A 15,324-nucleotide genomic window follows, 5' to 3' on the forward strand; every position below is an offset into this window, starting at 1 on the left:
CAAGTCGATGCATTATTTACCTCTTATACCTAGGTTAAAGAGGTTATATGCGTCGATGAGTTCTGCTCCTCATATGAGATGGCACTTTGAAAATAGAAGACCACCTGGTGTTATGTGTCATCCTTCAGATGGAGAAGCTTGGAAGCACTTTGATAGGACATATCCAGATTTTGCTAGTGAACCAAGGAATGTTCGATTAGGTCTGTGTGCGGATGGCTTCACGCCTTTTTCTGTATCTGCCACACCATATTCATGTTGGCCTGTCTTTCTTACACCTTATAATCTACCACCCGAGTTGTGCATGACTAGTCCATATATATTCTTAAATTGTATTATCCCCGGTCCACGTAATCCGAAAAGTTTGATTGATGTATATTTGCAACCTTTGATTGATGAGCTAAAACAATTATGGTACGATGGTGTTGAAACATATGACATATCAACCAAGCAGAATTTCATTTTGCGTGCTAATTTAATATGGACAATTAACGATTTTCCTGCGTATGGAATGTTGTCTGGGTGGATGACTGCTGGGAAGCTAGCTTGTCCTTACTGCATGGAAAATAGTAAAGCGTTCACTTTGAAATATGGCCGAAAGCAATCATGGTTTGATTGTCACCGTCAATTCTTGCCTCCTGATCATGAGTTTAGAAGGATGAAAAATGCATTCAAAAAGAATAAAATGGAATATGATTTTCCACCTTCGATACTTTCAGGTGAGGAAATTTGGGAGAGGGTACAAAACTTCAGTAAAGTTACTGAAGCTCCACCTTATAGATTCCCCGGGTACGGTGTTACTCATAATTGGACGAAATAGAGTGTATTTTGGGAGTTGCCTTATTGGAAGAATAATCTTCTCCGTCACAACCTTGATGCCATGCATATTGAGAAGAACTATTTTGACAATTTGTTCAACACAGTGATGGATGTTAAAGGTAAGACAAAGGATAACCCGAAGGCTAAAATGAACTTACAAGAATATTGCAGGCGGCCTGCATTATACTTGCAGACAGCAAACAATGGTAAGGTGTTCAAGCCCAAAGCAAGTTGCACATTCACTTTGGAGGAAAGACGGAAAATTTGTGATTGGGTAACGAAATTGAAGATGCCTGAGGGTTATGCGTCGAATTTTGGGAAAAAAGTTGCTATGGAGGTAGGGAAGTTGAGCCATTTGAAAAGTCATGACTGTCATGTTTTCATGGAGACCTTAGTGCCTATTGCATTTTGTGGTTTGCCTGAACGAATCTGGAAACCCATCACAGAGATTAGTTTGTTTTTCAAAGACTTGTGTTCTTCCACATTAAGGGAAGAAAACCTACTCCGGATGGATCAGAACATTTGTGTAACTTCTACTAAGATGGAAAAGATATTTCTATGTGAGTTTTTTGATGTGATGGAACACCTTCCAATCCACCTTGTACACGAGGCACGACTTGGAGGGCCTGTTCAATGCAGATGGATGTATCCCTTTGAGAGGTAATCTTTTAAGTTTGATGTAATTGTGTGTTTTAATTTAAACAAATGTTCTCGGCTAACCTGAAATTATGTAGGACAATTGGCAAATGCAAACAATTTGTTAAGCAGAGGAATAGGATTGAAGGATTTATATGCGAAGCTTATCTTGCGAAGGAAACTGCTCATTTTTGTTCTTATTACTTTGAGAGTAATGTGCCATGTGCTAGGAATAGGCCCAACAGGCACACGGTCGACCTTAGGAATGATCCATTATATCCGCCTATGTCCATATTTAATAAACCAGGCTGATGTTCTAAGGATGGTAGAAAGAGAAGTTTGAGTGATATGGAGTTCAAGTCAGCTACACTTCACGTGTTGCTAAATTATCCCGAAGTTGTACCATATCTCAAGTAAGTATTGATTTAGTAGTTATCAAAATATAAAAATTACTGTGATTACATCTCAATGCAACTACTAAAAATATTTGATGTGTCACAGTCACTTTGTGGGTCAATTTGGCCATGATGCTGTATATATGAGATTTGATACGTGGTTAAAACAATTTGTAAGTTTCTCCTTAAAATATTCTAACACTATGTAGGTAAACAATGTTTGGAAGTTATGCTAACTTATGAATTTTTTTAACGATATGTAGGTAAATGATCCAAATAATGGTGTAAATCAATTTTTGAAAGATGTATCTTGGGGACCTGGGGTTGAGGTCACAACAATGTCTAAGTACGTTATGAATGGTTATAAGTTTCATACAGAAGATTGCTCTAAAAATAAAAATAGCAACAACAGTGGGGTGTGGGTTCAAGGTGGTGATGGCAACCAAGATGGAGATATTGATTATTATGGTGTGCTCAAAGAAATAATAGAACTAGAATATACAGGTTGGCCATTTAAGAAATTGATACTCTTTAGATGCAAGTGGTTTGACCCACATCCAACAAGAGGTACAAGAGTACACAATCAATACAACATAATTGAGGTTAATCATACGAGGGAGTATGATCGCTATGATCCTTTCATAATTGCACATAATGTTAGGCAAGTGTATTATGCTCCTTATCCATTGCGGCGGAATAAGTCTGATTGGTGGGTTGTAATAAAAACTAAGCCTGTGGGTAGGGTAGAAGTCAAGAATGTGTTAGATGTTGCATATCAAAACGATATCTCCAGTGTTCACCAAATAGTGGACGAAGTTTTAGAAAATGATTTGGAACATCCTGAACACATATTGGAAGAAGTTGATATAAATGAAGTAAGAATTATAGAAAACGAGGAAGAAGAATCAACTGATGAAGCTCAAACTAGTGAGGAAGAAGAATTCTCGGACGAGGAACTATACGTCGATGAGCTTTAAAAAGTTGGTTTCTTTAATAACTCTCGTTTATAGCTAGTTTCTTTATATGTTTCAATCTAAATATGTATTATATTATGCAGATGACAGGCAAGGGTCGAGGTAACAATGATCCTACTGGTTCTCGGGGTCGAGAAAAGGCTAGGAAACCAAAGAGGAGGGTAGAAGATACTACTCAATCTTTTCCTGCCTCTTCACAGATGCCTGTGCCTATGCCTATGTCTTGGCCTCCACCCCAGGGCTATTCTGAGCTGCCACAACATCACCAGCCCTACACCTTCGTGCAGACGCCAGGTCTTTCTTCACAGGGCCATAGGACTGTACGTCCGACATATAGTCCACCTGTCTCACTACCACGTGGATCGCATCCATCAGCATCTCATGGATCGCATCGATCCATGTCACATCCACATAGATCACAGCCATCCGTGTGTAACGATCCGACCGGTCGTTGTGAGCTTTTGCACTTTGATCGCCGGTTCTCGGGCATGACTTGCCCCGTATGATGTGTTATGACTGATGTAGATCGTTGATTTTGGTTTTCAGGAAAATCGGAATGATTTGGAAAGAAGAGTCTCAGTTGAAAGTTTTGACCAAGAGTTGACCTATTTGTATATGAGCTCGGATCGGAGTTTTTATGATTTGGTTAGCTTCGTTGGGTGATTTATGACTTAGGAGCGTGATCGGAATTGGTTTTGGAGGTCCGGTGTAGAATTAGGCTTGAATTGGCGAAGTTAGAATTTTGGCGATTTCCGGTTGAAAGGTGAGATTTTGATCCGAGGGTCGGAATGGAATTCCAAGAGTTGCTGTAGCTTCGTTATGTGATTTGGGATGTGTGTGTAAAATTTCAGGTCATTCGGACGACGTTTGATTGGATTTTTGATCAAATGCGTGTTTCGGAAGTTTTTGGAAAAAAAACTTAGGCTTGAATTCGATGTGAATTGATGGTTTTGGTGTTGTTTGAGGTGTTTTGGAGATTGGAACAAGTTTGAATGAGGTTTTAGGATGTGTTGGTGCTTTTGGTTGAGGTCCCGGGGGCCTCGGGTGAGTTTCGGGTGGTCAATCGGACCATTTTTGTGTTTGAGAGATTGTAGATTTTCAGTTCTGGTGTTGCAGGTATTTTGGCCTTCGCGTTCGCGAAGGGGAGCTCGCGTTCACAAAGGGCTGAGTTCTGTGAGCTACGCGTCCGCGAGGGTCCATGCCGCGTTCGCGAAGGGTTGTGAGAGGCAGCATCGCGTTCGCGATGGAAGTGGCGTGTTCGAGAAGGTCAAGGCTGTGGAAGCATCGCGTTCGTGATGGGCGTGTCGCGTTCGTGTAAGGTAAAAGTTGGTCAATGTAATTTTGTGCTACGCGTTCGCGAGAGTTGGACCGCGTTCGCGAAGAAGAAAATCCTGTAGCTGGGCAGAATGTTTTAAAGTCATCTTGTTCGGGATTTTGGGTCTATTTTCACCCATGGCCGCTCGTTTTTGGAGATTTTTGGAGGAAATGAAAGACGGATTCAAGAGGAATCGACTTGAGGTAAGAATCTTGGTCTCAATACTCATTTTTATTGTGAAATCCACCTAGAAATTCATGGGAATTTAACTAAAAATGGAAGAACTNATATATATATATATATATATATATATATATATATATATATATATATATATATATATAATTTTAAATTGAACTAAAAGTAATTTAGTTTTTTTTAGAAATAGCGACCAACGTTGGTCGCTATTCTGGTCAAACGGTCAGAAGCTAGCGACCAACTTTGGTCGCTATTAGTAAATCCAGAATCAAAATCGGGTTTGCCCTCCCAATCTCTTATTTTCTTACCAAAAATTTCTCAAACTCTCTCTCAACATATTCTCCTCCCCTTCTCTATTTCCCTTACATAAATCAATCCCCCCACCCCTTGCCACCACTGTGGCCGCGCGCCCCCATGCCGGAGCCGCTGCTACCACTGTCCGCCGCTACCACTATCGCCGGAGCCGCTGCTACCACTGTCGCCGGAGCCGCTGTCCCCCACCCCTTTCCACCACTGCTTTTTAATCCTCCTTTAATCTACCAAGGTTAGTAATTTACCTTCTTAGCTTTTTAATTTTTAATTTTTGCTATTTAATTTTATGTAATTTTTCAGATTTTTTGTCTATTTAGTATTAGGGTTTTTGGTTTGAACTACATTAGATTTATGAAATTAAGGAAATTATGATCTTTTAGTTCTTGTATTAATTTATATTGAGTTAAATTGTGAAAAGAAACAATTCATACATTAGCAATACCTAAATAAGAGTACTTGTAAATACATTGTCCTAAATAAGAATACATTATAAATACTTGAATTAACTAAATTAATTTGTTCTTGCTTTATTTATATAGATGGAACATCGTACTTGGATGTACAATAGAAATTATCCTAATCGGCGGGGATTGCGGGAGGATTTTGTAGAAGGGGTTGATGAATTTATTAGACATGCAATGTCACTTCCGCCATACATAAATGAAGGAGTAATTAGGTGCCCTTGTGTTAGGTGCGACTGTATGAAGTTTGAAAAACCGGAGGAAGTTGAGGTTCATCTTTATAGTAAGGGGTTTATAGCGAATTACTTTGTGTGGACTAGTCATGGAGAGATCGATGGTAGCCATGGGATATTTCATAACATGGTTGTGGATGAAAGTAGTAGGTCGGTGGAGAATACAAATCGTGATTCTAGAATTCATGATATGGTTGCGGATGCTTTTGGGATGCACTTTGGGGGTGAGCCCAATGAAAATGTTGAACAAACTCCTAATGATGACGCAAAACGTTTTCATGAAGCTTTAGAGGAAGCTAGTCGTCCACTACGTAACGGAAGTCCGCACTCTGAGTTGTTTGTTGCAGTTAGATTACTAAGTATGAAATCTGATTGGAATATTTCTCAAGGAGCCATGGACTCTTTCATTGACCTTATGCGTGAACTAGTTGACCCTGATATCGAATTACCTGGTGATTTCTACAAGGCAAAGAGATTAGTTTCTAAGTTGGGACTTTCGTCAATGAGAATTGATTGTTGTGAAGATGATTGCATGTTATATTATAAAGATGATGCAGGTTTGGACAGTTGTAAATTTTGCGAAAAGCCTCGTTTCAAGAGGCTTTCCAGTGGGAATATGGTCGCTATCAAGTCGATGCATTATTTACCTCTTATACCTAGGTTAAAGAGGTTATATGCGTCGATGAGTTCTGCTCCTCATATGAGATGGCACTTTGAAAATAGAAGACCACCTAGTGTTATGTGTCATCGTTCAGATGGAGAAGCTTGGAAGCACTTTGATAGGACATATCCAGATTTTGCTAGTGAACCAAGGAATGTTCGATTAGGTCTGTGTGCGGATGGCTTCACGCCTTTTTCTGTATCTGCCACACCATATTCATGTTGGCCTGTCTTTCTTACACCTTATAATCTACCACCCGAGTTGTGCATGACTAGTCCATATATATTCTTAAATTGTATTATCCCCAGTCCACGTAATCCGAAAAGTTTGATTGATGTATATTTGCAACCTTTGATTGATGAGCTAAAACAATTGTGGTACAATGGTGTTGAAACATATGACATATGACATATCAACCAAGCAGAATTTCATTTTGCGTGCTAATTTAATGTGGACAATTAATGATTTTCCCGCGTATGGAATGTTGTCTGGGTGGATGACTGCTGGGAAGCTAGCTTGTCCTTACTGCATGGAAAATAGTAAAGCGTTAACTTTGAAATATGGCCGAAAGCAACCATGGTTTGATTGTCATCGTCAATTCTTGCCTCCTGATCATGAGTTTAGAAGGATGAAAAATGCATTCAAAAAGAATAAAATGGAATATGATTTCCCACCTCCGATACTTTCAGGTGAGGAAATTTGGGAGAGGGTCCAGAACTTCAGTAAAGTTACTGAAGCTCCATCTTATAGATTCCCCGGATACGGTGTTACTCATAATTGGACGAAACAGAGTATATTTTGGGAGTTGCCTTATTGGAAGGATAATCTTCTCCGTCACAACCTTGATGTCATGCATATTGAGAAGAACTATTTTGACAATTTGTTCAACACAGTGATGGATGTTAAAGGTAAGACAAAGGATAACCCGAAGGCTAGAATGGACTTACAAGAATATTGCAGGCGGCCTGAATTATACTTGCAGACAGCAAACAATGGTAAGGTGTTCAAGCCCAAAGCAATTTACACATTCACTTTGGAGGAAAGACGGCAAATTTGTGATTGGGTAACGAAATAGAAGATGCCTGAGGGTTATGCGTCGAATTTTGGGAAAAAAGTTGATATGGAGGTAGGGAAGTTGAGCCATTTGAAAATTCATGACTATCATATTTTCATGGAGACCTTAGTGCCTATTGTATTTTGTGGTTTGCCTGAACGAATCTGGAAACCCATCACTGAGATTAGTTTGTTTTTCAAAGACTTGTGTTCTTTCACATTAAGGGAAGAAAACCTACTCCGGATGGATCAGAACATTCGTGTAACTTCTACTAAGATGGAAAAGATATTTCCATGTGGTTTTTTTTGATGTGATGGAACACCTTCCAATCCACCTTGTACACGAGGCACGACTTGGAGGGCATGTTCAATGCAGATGGATGTATCCCTTTGAGAGGTAATATTATAAGTTTGATGTAATTTTTTGTTTTATTTGAATGTTCTTGGCTAACCTGAAATTATGTAGGACAATTGACAAATGCAAACAATTTGTTAAGCAAAGGAATAGGATTGAAGGATCTATATGTGAAGCTTATCTTGCAAAGGAAACTGCTCATTTTTGTTCTTATTATTTTGAGAGTAATGTGCCATGTGCTAGGAATAGGCCCAACAGGCACACAATCGACCTTAGGAATGATCCATTATATCCGCCTATGTCCATATTCAATCAACGAGGCCGATGTTCTAAGGATGCTAGAAAGAGAAGTTTGAGTGATATGGAGTTCAAGTCAGCTACACTTCACGTGTTGCTAAATTGTCCCGAAGTTGTACCATTTCTCAAGTAAGTATTGATTTAGTAGTTATCAAAATATAAAAATTACTGTGATTACATCTCAATGCAACTACTAAAAATATTTGATGTGTCACAGTCACTTTGTGGGTCAATTTGGCCATGATGCTGTATATACGAGATTTGATACGTTGTTCAAACAATTTGTAAGTTTCTCCTTAAAATATTCTAACACTATGTAGGTAAACAATGATTGGAAGTTATGCTAACTTATGAATTTTTTTAACAATATGTAGGTAAATGATCCAAATAATGGTGTAAATTGTTTTCAAAGATATATCTTGGGGACCTGGGGTTGAGGTCACAACAATATCTAAGTACGTTGTGAATGGTTATAAGTTTCATACAGAGGATTGCTCTAAAAATAAAAATAGCAACAACAGTGGGGTGTGGGTTCAAGGTGGTGATGGCAACCAAGATGGAGATATTGATTATTATGGTGTGCTCAAAGAAATAATAGAACTAGAATATACAGGTTGGCCATTTAAGAAATTGATACTCTTTAGATGCAAGTGGTTTGACCCACATCCAACAATAGGTATAAGAGTACACAATCAATACAACATAATTGAGGTTAATCATACGAGGGAGTATGATCGCTATGATCCTTTCATAATTGCACATAATGTTAGGCAAGTGTATTATGCTGTGACGACCCAAAGGGTCATCACCTGTTTTCTCTTTCATTCCGTGCTTCCGAGGCCTTGAAAACCTCATTTTTACTTGCCTCGATTTGCGTGCACAGTCCGGGCGCATAGCCGGAAAGCTTATATGTTAAATTCTGTGAAAAATTTTAAAATGTGGCTTTAAAATAATTAAAGTTGACTTGGGTCCACATTTTGGGTAAACGGACCCGGACCCGTGATTGGACGGTCCCGAAGGGTCCGTAGAAAAATATGGGACTCGGGCGTATGCCCGGAATCGAATTCCGAGGTCCTGAGCCCGAGAAATGAATTTTTCTGTGAAATTATTTTTCAGAAATTAGTATGGAAATTTGAAAAGGAAATTGATTAGAACGTGTTGGTATCGGGCCCATATTTTGGTTCTGGCGCCCGGTACAGGTCTTATATGTGGTTTAAGCGCTTTCTGTGAAATTTGGTTGAAATCGGGCGTCGTTTGACGTGTTTCGGACATAAATATCTAAAATTGGAAGTTTAAGAAGTTAGAATGAAAAATGATGATTTTGTGGTTTGATTCCTCATTTATGATGTTGTTTTGGCGATTTGATCGGTCAGTTAAGTTCGTATGAGGTTGTTTAGTTAGTGTGTGAGTTTGGTTAGGAGCCTCGAGGGCTCGGGAGTGTTTCGGAGGTGTTCCGGGGTGTTTTGAACTTAGGAGATTGTAGCAGATTTTCTGCAATTTTTGCACAGCTTTTTCCTTCTTCGCGATCGCGGCCTTCAGCCCGCGTTCGCGTACCTTTGGGCTTTCCCTTCTTCGCGTTCGCGGCTCAGTCCCCGCGTTCGCGTAGCTTTAATCCTCCCTTCATCGCGTTCGCGAACCCCGTATCGCGTTCGCATAGACCAAACTCCGGACCTTAGCACTTTTCTTCTACGCGTTCGCGTTTGCCTCCACGCGATCGCGATTACTTGCCCAGATTACCCTTCGCGAACGCGGCCCCCTTCCCGCGAACGCGAAGGGCATTTTTGCCCAGTGATTTTTAAAGTTCAAAAACAGAACAGTGACGGTTTTATTCCTAATTTTCTCACGAGCTCTCTTCCTCCCCAAGCTCTAGGACTCCATTGAAGCCCTCATCCTTCAAGACCACTTGAGTAAGTAATTTCCCACTCATTTCTTTCACTTTTCCTTCATTAATTAGTAAGTTTCTAAGCCTAAATTATATAATCTAGGGTTGAAATTGGGGGAAAATGGTAGAGTTAGGGTTTTTCAATTTTCCTTGATTTAGACCTCGTTTTGGGGTCGAATTTGAAAATAAATTGTATATCCGGGCTCGTGGGGGAATGGGTAACATGGAATTGGTTCGAGCCTCGTGTTTTGACCAAGCGGGCCCGGGGTCGATTTTTTGGAATTTTGGGAAGAAAGCTTAGAAATTCATATTTAGGCATTGGGTTTAGTTTGTTTAGCTATTATTAATATTGTAAAGTCGTTATTTCATAGATTTGACTGAGTTGGAGCCGAATTCGAGGGGTAAAGCTATACTAGAGGCTTGAGTTGATTTTGGAGCATTTGAGGTAAGTGTTTGATCTAACTTTGGCTTGAGGGAATATGATTAGAGTATTATTTGCTAATTGCTAAATGTTGGGTATGGTGTATAGGCATGGTGACGAGTATCTATACACCGGTGTCTAGCATGACCGTGGGTCTTTATTTGTGCTTAATTGGGATTCGGTAGTGACTCTTCCTTGTTAATTGATGGTTTCTATATGATATGAAGAGAATGAGAAGGAAATATGATGTGTACACTCTTTGGAGCGTTGGCTCGATTTTTGACTTGATTAAAAAGTAAGAAATGAACGTAAGAGAAAGAAATGTGATTATTCCCTTGCCGGGACGTGTAAGTTATTGTTGTTGCTCCCTTGCCGGGATTTAACTGCTTAGTCGTATTCTCCCTTGCCGGGAAACCACTTATATATTATGAAACCACTTATATATTATGAAATGGGATCTGTGGCACGCCGACCACTTATATATTATGAAATGGGATCGTGTGGCACGCCGACCACTTATATATTATGAAATGGGATCGTGTGGCACGCCGACCACTTATATAGATTAAGAGATCTGATGTAGTTTCGTGTTTACTTCTGATAAGTTGTTTTCATTTGTATTTTCCCTAAGCATGTCCCCTTCCCGCCTTAATTGGTATTTTCTGCTGTTATCTCGTTGCACTTGTATATACATATATATCTGCACAGGTTGTTTTTGGTAGGTCCTGTCCAGCCTCGTCACTACTTTGCCGGGGTTAGGCCAGGCACTTACCAGCACATGGGGTCGGTTGTGCTGATGCTACACTCGGTGCATCTTTTTGCACAGATCCAGGAGCAGCTTTTGGGCCTCAGCAGTAGGGTTTGATCGGGAGCTGACTTCAGTCCAGGGACTTTCGAGGCAGCCTAGCTGACGTTCGCAGGCCGGAGTCCCTTCTATGTTATTAGTTTTTTTTCCTTGTACCGAGACAAACATTGATGTACTTCTATTCAGACTTGTTTCTAGCACTCTTTAGTAGTTCGTGAGTTAGTGACACCAGATCTGGGTAGAGTTGTATTTAAACTTCCGCATTTGGTTTTCAGTTATCTATGTTTTTAAGACTTCCGCTTTATGTCATTATGTTTGATTTTATTAAATGGTTGGTAATTGTTGCGAAAAGGTAGATTAAATTGGCCTGCCTAGCTCCCATTAGTAGGCGACATCACGACTCCCGAGGGTGGGAAATCCAGGTCGTGACATATGCTCCTTATCCATTGCGGCGGAATAGGTCCGATTGGTGGGTTGTAATAAAAACTAAGCCTGTGGGTAGGGTGGAAGTCAAGAATGTGTTAGATGTTGCATATCAAAACGATATCTCCAGTGTTCACCAAATAGTGGATGAAGTTTTAGAAAATGATTTGGAACATCCTGAACATATATTGGAAGAAGTTGATATAAATGAAGTAAGAATTATAGAAAACGAGGAAGAAGAATCAACTGATGAAGCTCAAACTAGTGAGGAAGAAGAATTCTCGGACGAGGAACTATACGTCGATGAGCTTTAAAAAGTTGGTTTCTTTAATAACTCTCATTTATAGCTAGTTTCTTTATATGTTTCAGTCTAAATATGTATTATTTTATGCAGATGACAGGCAAGGGCCGAGATAACAATGATCCTACTGGTTTTCGAGGTCGAGAAAAGGCTAGGAAACCAAAGAGGAGGATAGAAGATAATACTCAATCTTTTCCTGCCTCTTCAGAGATGCCTGTGCCTATGCCTATGTCTTTGCTTCCACCCCAGGGCTATTCTGAGCTGCCACAGCATCACCAGCCCTACACCTTCGTGCAGACACCAGGTCTTTCGTCACAGGGCCATACGACTGTACGTCCGACATACAATCCACCTGTCTCACGACCACGTGGATCGCAGCCATCTGCATCGCATGGATCGCATCGATCCATGTCACATCCACATGGAACACAACCATCAGTGTCACCGCCACTCGGGTCACAACCACTCGGGTCACAGCTATCAGTGTCACATCCACTTGCGGCCATACAGCTATGTCGCAGTCACAGGGCTCGCAACCATCTTCATCTGGGACTCCATCTATTTCAGGCCTTCGCCTGCGAGATACTAGCTTTGACCCCCCTACACCTTCCACACATGCCTCTGATATACATGCTTCAGACGGTGATGCTGATGATAACGAGGAGGTGCATTATGATGAATATGGCAGGATCATCACAGTCCCTGAGGGTGATGGGTAAGAGTTATTTGTTATTTTTACTTTTATTGATTTGTACAGTTTTACTAAGATACTAATGTGTTTTTTTATATTAAATTGCAGGTTCATCCCTAGTAATATTACTACAAGGATAATCACCAAAGCCACCAGAAAGCTTTATGATGGCCCTTATGCGACTTGGAGTGAATTCCCATTCTCGCTGAAGGAGCAAATCTTCAATCAATTTAAGGTATAAATATTCTTTTAAGCAGTATAATTATTTATATTTATGATATTTCCATCTAAATATGTATTATAGAATATAGCTTAGCTTATATATATCGAATTATATCGAATTTAGCTAATATTATATCGAATTTGGCTTATATATATCGAATATAGCTTTTATATATATTCGATAAAAGCTTAGTGCGTTAATACATAATTATTCAAAAGTTAAGTGCATTAATACTTAGCTTTTATTAGCTAATATTATATTCGATATAATATTAGCTAATGAACTAATACTTATTGCATATATATATATATATATATATATATATATATATTAGCTAATGCACTAATATACTATATACTATATTATAAGCAGTTAATGCACTTAACTTTGAATATTTATATATTCAATTATATATATTCAATTATACTACTTAAAAGACTTTCTCTCTCTAGAATGCGATTTTCCCTCAGCAACAGCTGAAATGGCGAGAAAATCGAGGAACAGAGGCGGAAGTCAGCAGATCCATGGAAGTCAGACATCGAATTCAGTGTGCATAGGAGTTCCACAGTCAGCAGATGCGAAGAAATTAAAAAGCATTAATTCGATCCAAGGAATAATACCTTTGGATGTCAATCAGATTTCAAATCCTACCACACCAAAGGGAACGAGCGAGGAAATAACAATGGCGAGTAGGGCGTCGTGGGCAGATCGAGCTGATGAGGAAGAAAAGATGAGCAAAAGTACAGGTTTGACTAAAACCCTAGACTCAAGTCCTAAAACATGGAGTAATATTATGGGTACAATACCGATGGAGGAAGGTTTAGACCTAATTTCAGAAGTTACAGAGCAAAATGTAAAAATAACAATGGCGGATATCAAGGATGAGGTAGATTACTGGACAACAGCTGTTGTATGTTATGTTCTAGGATCGAATCCACCACAAGTAGTAATTGATGGGTATTTCAGGAGAATTTGGGGAGCTATGGGGATAGACAAGGTAGCACAACTCAATAGGGGAGTGTTCCTTGTGAGATTTCACAGTATTGAGAGTAGAAGTAAAGCAGTGGAAGAAGGAGTGCAAATGTTTGATAGAAAACCAGTGATAGTTAAGCCATGGAAGCCAGATATGGAAATCACAAAGGAGCAGATGAAGAACATTTCAATTTGGGTGAGATTGGTAGGACTTGACATTAAATATTGGGGGCAAGCTGCACTTACAAAAATTGCGGGGTTGATTGGACAACCATTAAAGGCAGATGCAGCTACCACTAACAGAGATAGACTGATCTATGCAAGAGTACTAGTTGAGGTAAAATTGAATCAGCAGTATCCAACAAGCATAAGATTTGAGAATGAGATAGGAAAAATAATTGAACAGGAGATTCATTATGAATGGAAACCAGTGCTATGTGGAAAATGTAAGAACTATGGACATGACATATATGAGTGTAGGAGATATATACAGGAGGAAAAAGAGAAACAACAAACAATACAGAAGCAGGAAGTACAACAAAAAGAAAAGGTACACAGCCAGAATAATCAAGCACAGCAGGAAGGAACATAACAACAACAGCAAGAAAAGCAGGGGAATAACAAGCAAACAGAAAGGGGCAAGAATCCAGAACAAAACTATGGAGTTAGAGGGGGGAAATACGTGAGGAAAGCAATGATAGTCAAGAAGTACCATTGAAGATAGGAAATACTTTTGATACACTGGGGCAACAACAAGCAGAAGATCTGGCAAGTACAAGTCAGTCAGGACTCCAGGTGGTAACAATGGAAAAGGGAATGGTAGGGAAAAAAAGGATTGAAGAAGACAAGGGTGGGGGAAGCCCACCAAAGAATGGATAAAATTGGATTTTGGAATACCAGGGGCTAAATAATCCAGATAGACAGAAGGATATAAATCTGTTTATGCATAATTCCCAGGTTAGATTATTTGGCCTCTTGGAAACAAAGGTTAAGAGAGCTAAAGCTCAAAAGGCTGCTCTTAACCTATGCAATGGATGGAGTTATAGTACAAATTTAAGTCAGTATAATGGAGGAAGAATATGGCTATTATGGAAACCGATGGTATATGACATAAGTATTTGTAAAGTAACAGAACAGTTAATCCACTATAGAGTTCATCATAGGGGAGATGGCAGGAAATTCTCAGTAACAATGGTGTATGCATTCAATGATGCTGCTCTAAGAAGGAAACTTTGGGAAGATATTAAGGAGATAAATGATCAGATGGCTGAACCCTGGGCAATAATGGGGGACTTCAATTGTGTCTTGCATAAAGAGGACATGATTGGGAGTCCAATTACAATGGCAGAAATAAGAGAGTTTAAGGAATGTGTGACAAAATGTATACTAGAAGAAATGAAATCTTCTGGGGCATTCTATACTTGGAACAATAAGCAGGGAGGTACAGATAGAGTGTACAGCAGAATTGATAGAGTACTAATCAACAATGACTGGATATTAACAATGCCAGACTCAGAGGTGTTTTACAGAAGTGAGGGGACCTATGACCATTGCCCTGCAATAATCAGATTGGCTGAAATTCACAAGAAGCAACACATATTCAGATATTTTAATATGTGGAGCATTGCACCAAGTTATAAGGAGACAATGAAGCAAGGATGGAACACTAATAAGAGGGAGACCAAAATGTATGACTAGTGGGGAAGTTAAATAATCTGAAGGGGAAACTAATGCAGTTGAACAAGGAGAAATTTAGCCAAATAGAGAAAAAAGCTAATCAAGCATGTGAGGAGCTAATGCAATGTCAACAGAGGATGCAACAAACACCACTGAATGTGGACCTACAGAAGGAAAAAGCTAGACTAATCAGGAAAACAAAGAGATTAAAGGAGGCAAGGAA

The 15,324-nt window shown here is 39.5% G+C and overlaps 1 protein-coding gene across 1 annotated transcript; it reads left to right on the top strand.

Annotated features, from left to right (window-relative positions):
- Positions 1 to 12,933: 12,933 nt before the first annotated feature.
- On the top strand, positions 12,934 to 15,122 carry LOC109217066. Its single transcript, XM_019381295.1, has 3 exons — positions 12,934 to 13,974; positions 14,094 to 14,243; positions 14,325 to 15,122. Exons 1-3 carry the CDS (start codon positions 12,934 to 12,936, stop codon positions 15,120 to 15,122), a joined length of 1,989 nt encoding a protein of 662 aa, XP_019236840.1.
- The last annotated feature ends 202 nt before the right edge of the window (positions 15,123 to 15,324 follow it).

Source organism: Nicotiana attenuata, unplaced genomic scaffold (assembly GCF_001879085.1).
Source record: "Nicotiana attenuata strain UT unplaced genomic scaffold, NIATTr2, whole genome shotgun sequence".
Taxonomy (NCBI): domain Eukaryota; kingdom Viridiplantae; phylum Streptophyta; class Magnoliopsida; order Solanales; family Solanaceae; genus Nicotiana; species Nicotiana attenuata.